Source organism: Onychostoma macrolepis, chromosome 03 (genome assembly GCF_012432095.1).
Source record: "Onychostoma macrolepis isolate SWU-2019 chromosome 03, ASM1243209v1, whole genome shotgun sequence".
Classification (NCBI taxonomy): Eukaryota; Metazoa; Chordata; class Actinopteri; order Cypriniformes; family Cyprinidae; genus Onychostoma; species Onychostoma macrolepis.
In genome coordinates this window covers 6742739-6748342 of record NC_081157.1, presented here as the reverse complement: position 1 = coordinate 6748342, position 5604 = coordinate 6742739, and the positions used below count along the sequence as shown (strand labels likewise).

At 49.2% G+C, this 5604-nt stretch overlaps 1 protein-coding gene across 1 annotated transcript; it reads left to right on the top strand.

Annotated features, from left to right (window-relative positions):
* LOC131534198 (uncharacterized) lies at nucleotides 1-3302 on the top strand. The gene is made up of 3 exons (XM_058766917.1): nucleotides 1-529; nucleotides 1434-1653; nucleotides 2363-3302. The coding sequence occupies exons 1-3, from the start codon at nucleotides 1-3 to the stop codon at nucleotides 2943-2945; spliced, it is 1332 nt and encodes a 443-aa protein (XP_058622900.1). The 3' UTR covers nucleotides 2946-3302.
* The last annotated feature ends 2302 nt before the right edge of the window (nucleotides 3303-5604 follow it).

Here is a 5604-nt window from a genome sequence, read left to right as displayed (position 1 = left end):
ATGGACACAGCGATCTTGTTGCTAGCCCTCAAGCAGGGCACACGATCACTCGAGGGTTACATTGCGGAATATTTGGCTTTGGCTAATGGCTCAGAATTGCCGGACAATATGTTGATTGACTTTTTCTGTGATGGCCTTAATCAGCCTCTAAAGACTAAAGTGATTCATAAGGGTCCGCGTTCGTCACTGAGTAAGTTTTTGGATTATGTTCTGTGGACTGTTGGTTCAGCTTTCACTGTGGGTGTCGCGGAGGAACGCGACACCGCACTCTCTCGTTGGATAGCAGCCACACTGGAGCAGACACACAAAGTGGCAGCGACAGCAAAGCCTGTTCGCAAAATGGCGGCCACAACAACCCCCCGTCTTGTCATCGCTGTCAGTCAAGAGCCAAATCAAGCCACAGTTAATGTCAAAGAGCCAAATCAAGCCACAGTTAATGTCAAAGAGCCAAATCAAGCCACAGTTAATGTCAAAGAGCCAAATCAAGTCACAGTTAATGTCAAAGAGCCAAATCAAGTCACTGCTGATCGTCACGAGTCAAGCCAAGTCGCCGTTGATCGTCGCGAGTCAAGCCAAGTCGCCGTTGATCGTCGCGAGTCAAGCCAAGTCGCCGTTGATCGTCGCGAGTCAAGCCAAGTCACAGCTGCTCGTCGCGAGTCAAGCCAAGTCACAGCTGCTCTTCGCGAGTCAAGCCAAGTCACAGCTGCTCCTCGTGAGTCAAGCCAAGTCACAGCTGCTCCTCGTGAGTCAAGCCAAGTCACAGCTGCTCCTCGTGAGCTAAGCCAAGTCACAGCTGCTCCTCGTGAGCTAAGCCAAGTCAAAGCTGATCCTCGTGAGCTAAGCCAAGTCAAAGCTAATCTTCACAAGTCAAGACAAGTCACAGCTGGTCTTCACAAGCTAAGTCAAGTCACCGTTGATAGTCACAAATCAAGCCAAGTTAAAGCTGATCTTCATGAGCTAAGTCAAGTCACCGTTGATCGTCACGAATTAAGCCAAGTCAAAGCTGATCTTCACGAATCAAGCCAAGTCAAAGCTGATCTTCATGAACTAAGTCAAGTCTCAACTGATCTCCCAGAATCTTGCCCCGTCTACGCTGACCTTCCAGAGTCACTTCAGGTCTACGCTGTCCGTCCAGAGTCACAGCAGCACGTCACAGCTGTCCGTCCAGAGTCACAGCAGCACGTCACAGCTGTCCGTCCAGAGTCACAGCAGCACGTCACAGCTGTCCGTCCAGAGTCACAGTCCGTCCAGAGTCACAGCAGCACATCACAGCTGTCCGTCCAGAGTCACAGCAGCACGTCACAGCTGTCCGCCCAGAGTCACAGTCCGTCCAGAGTCACAGCAGCACATCACAGCTGTCCGTCCAGAGTCACAGCAGCACGTCACAGCTGTCCGTCCAGAGTCACAGCAGCACGTCACAGCTGTCCTTCCAGAGTCAAAGCAGCACGTCACAGCTGTCCGTCCAGAGTCAAAGCACCGTCCAGAGTCGGGTCACGTCTCCGCTGACCTTCCAGAGTCACAGGGTCACGTCTCCGCTGACCTTCCAGAGTCACAGGGTCACGTCTCCGCTGACCTTCCAGAGTCACAGGGTCACGTCTCCGCTGACCTTCCAGAGTCGGGTCACCTCCGGGCTGACACACCCAGATCATCAAGGTCAGTCTTTCATTATCCCAGTCTGATATCCAGTGTGAGGGATTCACCGCTGGTGTCTGCACGCACAGCTGGTATCTGCACGCACAGCTGGTATCCCCAAACCCAATCACTCTAGCCCTCCTGTTCCTGAACTGATTCCCTTGTCTGAAGTGCTTCCTGTGATGGGGATCGCTTTATGTTGTGTTTGGGCTGCGTACACCACCGCAGAACTGCCCGAGGTGGTGGCACCCGCTGTAGCTTCTCCAGAGGTGGCGGTCCATGCTGCAGAACCTCCAGAAGCGGCAGGGCTCGCGCCGGCCCCTTGTATGGTGGTGGTGCACAGCAATGTACTCTCAACCCGTTATGTGGCGGTCGAAGAGACCGTTACTAAATTCTCCCTGTGTCCTGAGGTTACTGCTGTAGAACCTCCAGAGGTGGCGGCAGCTGCTGCAGAACCTCCAGAGGTGTCAGCAGTAGCTGTCAATAAACTCTCGTTCTGTCCTGTCACGGCTATGGAGGCCGTCAATGAACTCTCGTTCTGTCCTGTCACGGCTAGGGAGGCCGTCAATGAACTCTCGTTCTGTCCTGTCACGGCTAGGGAGGCCGTCAATGAACTCTCGTTCTGTCCTGTCACAGCTATGGAGACCTATTATGAGCTTTCTGTGTTCCCTGCCTCAGTCCTTGTATCTGTGCCTGTTCTGTCTTCTCCTTGTGTCTCCGTTCTCCCTAGTTCCCAGGCTCTGCGGTGGGCTCCTGCTCCATCTGCGCCGCCGTGGTGGTCTGCTGTCTGGCTCTGGTGGTCTTCTGCACCGCCGTGGAGATCTTCTGGTCCGCCCTGGTGGGCTCAAGTCCCGTCCGGTCCGCCCTGGTGGGCTCAAGCCCCGTCCGGTCCGCCCTGGTGGGCTCAAGCCCCGTCCGGTCCGCCCTGGTGGGCTCAAGTCCCGTCCGCCCTGGTGGGCTCAAGCCCCGTCCGGTCCGCCCTGGTGGGCTCAAGCCCCGTCCGGTCCGCCCTGGTGGGCTCAAGTCCCGTCCACTCTGCCCTGGCTTCCTGCTCTGCCAGCTCTACCTTGGTCCCAGATCACTCCGCTTCCACAAGGACCTGGCCCTCCATCCCTCCCCCTGTTCCGCCTCCGCTCCACCTCACTCCTGATTATAGACTGTGTGGAGCGTCTGGAAGCCGCTCTTTGGGGGGGGGGCTCTGTCACGAATCTGGTCTGCACTCCCGTTCATTCACCACTAGAGGTCACCCGCTCACCACATGGACTTTCACACCACACATCACATGGACTCCAATTCCCATCATCCAACACTGATCACAGCTGTCACCAATCACTCATTGCATCAATCACACGCACACCTGATCACACAGCATCACTAATCACACACACTATTTCAACCCTGGACTTTCTCTCCCTCGTTGCCGAGTATTGTATGCATTATCGCTGCCCTACAAAGCCCTGTTAGTTTTCCTAGCCTTGCCTTGCCTCGCCTAGCCTTGCCTTTGTTTAATCGTGTTTTCCCCTGCCTGGACTATCGCTACGTTTTGGATTACCTCTCCTGTCTCGCCCCTTTGGATTCTGTACGCTGATCGTCGACCCACACTTGTCTCTGTTTACTCTTTGTCTCGTCCATATTATACCTGTTTGCCATTGTCTGACCCTGCCTGTACGACCACGTCTCTGCCTAATAAAGTCTGCATATGGATCCGTACGTCTCACGTCTCGTCAGCCCGGTTACACTCCCAGCCAAGGATGAAGTCATTATATACATTAAAAAAAGAATTTGGGACAAACATAATGTAATTTAATGGAAAACTATGTGAGTGGCGCTCTGTGGCACGGGAGGATTTTGAACAGCGCCAAGAGTCGCAGCTGGGATCCACGGACAGTTGCCGGTGGTGCCACCGGTGTCTGTACACTCATAGAAAACAATGTGTGCAAATATTAAAGACACACTGCACTTCTCATCCGGTGTGTGACCGCCTTAAGACTGGATTAGGAATTATTGATGACTATTGACTGAAGATGACTATTAGAAGATGACACTGTAAGCTAGGCTGGTAGTTAGTTTTTTCCCCCGACGAGGGGAGAGGGAGAGGGCCTAGGTTCAAGAGTCATGGTTCGCTACTGTGGTCTGGAACACGCAAACAGGAGCCTTGAAGGTGAAGGTTCTGAGGTCTGTGTAGAAGATCTGGACTACCTGGAACACGCAGGAGGGAGGATCACTGAAGAGAAGATTCTGGAGTCGTTGCAGAAGGGGCGAGGCACTAACTTGTGGTTGTTGTTGCTGTGGCAGTTTCCAAACTCCCCAAACTCGCTTCTTGCAGAACTTCCTTGTTTCTCCTTAGAACAACTTAGCTTAGCAGCTTAGCAAAACAAAACTTAGGCCCTGCGTATAGCTGTATACGCATAAATTTTGTATCGTATAGACATTTTGTCCAGACGGATCCGGCATTTTGGAAACCGATATTTTTTTAAACCAGGTCCCAGAGTGGATAAATCTGAAAACGCCACCCTTGCGTTTTCGTGTGGACGGCGAATCCGTATATTTTCTGAAATGATGACGGCATCACCCCACGTTTCGCCCCTAGTCAGACACAGTTACATCACATAACAGCAACAACAACATGAACAAACACTGAAAAATTTTCTTTTTATTAACTAACATTAACACAGATTAATAAATGTATTGTTCCATACCGCGCGCAAGGTTTATGCGCATAGTCTTCTTCTACCTTTTTTGTGTATCTCTGTGGCAGAATTACAGTGCCACATGCTGGTCTGGCATACTACATCTTTTTGTGTCAGTTTTGTGGTTTCGTGTGGACGCAGATATTTCTTGAGACAAGGGGAAAAAAAAGATCAGATAAGGAAAGCTCTGGCTTTGTGTGGACGTAGTCTTAGGTCGACTAAACCACTTAGAAGCTAACTTAGCAACAACAGCTTAGAGCAAACTTTCTTTGTCTTGAATATAACCTTTTAATCTTTCCCTGAAAAGGCAGAATTTGCAAGTTGGCACCTTTCAGATCCAGTGTTTTGATTGGCCAATGCTGTCAGAGGTGTCCATGGTATGGCCTCTCTGATATGAGGCCTATTTGCATAAGTCCACATTTAGATCAATGTCTTTAAAGTTTTTCCTATGCATTATTCACTTTCCAAACCAATTCCAGATTAACCTACACATTGTGCTGAAAATATAAAGACCAAACATCAATGGGTAATGCTGAGCATTGACCCATACATTCATATACACCAGTGGTCCTCACTATTTTTTTAATGGGAGCCGCACTGATAGGGCAAAGTCATTCGGAGAGCCACTTTTAGTAGAAGTATCAAAAGTTACATCCAGTCATAAATAGCATATGTCTTTTTATCAATCTGTCATCCCTGATATGCAATGCAATGCGATACAAAAGGGGCTATCATTCTTTATCATTTACCAGTCAAATTTGTAACTAGGACATGATGATTTAAAAAAAAAAAAAAAGAAGGATTACCTTAATGCTGGGAAGACCTTGAGTTTTTCTATACTAGCCCATCGTGTATCAATTATCTAACCATCCAAGTGCACATTCGGCGTTAAGAGCTGTTAAGATTAAAACTGGCAAATCCGCAGTGAGTCAGTGTCATACCTCACTAAAAGGCTGTCTACACTTGATGCGAAAAAGCGACAGTTGCAAATCTTTTTTTTTTTTTTTGCCTTTATTTAACCAGGAGAGAACCTCACTGAGATTAAAAATCTCTTTTCCAGAAATGTCCTGGCCAAGATAGGTGGCCCAGTTATACAAATACACGTATTACAAACAACAGTACATCACAACAATAAAATATTACGCCATAAGATCATTAAATCATTTTCTATTGCACACAAAAGTGTTTTAAAATTACTAAGAGACACCAACTGATTTAGCCACAGTTTCATTTGAAGAGAGTTCCAGTCTGACGGTGCAGCATATTCAAATGCAGTTTTACC

What these genes read in the sequence shown, in the direction of transcription:
- LOC131534198 (XM_058766917.1), top strand. Translation starts at nt 1, where the DNA reads ATGGACACAGCGATCTTGTTGCTAGCCCTCAAGCAGGGCACACGATCA. An exon ending in AAATCAAGTCACTGCTGATC is followed by an intron (nt 530 to 1,433) that starts GTCACGAGTCAA and finishes CTGTCCTTCCAG; the next exon opens with AGTCAAAGCAGCACGTCACA. An exon ending in GACACACCCAGATCATCAAG is followed by an intron (nt 1,654 to 2,362) that starts GTCAGTCTTTCA and finishes CGTTCTCCCTAG; the next exon opens with TTCCCAGGCTCTGCGGTGGG.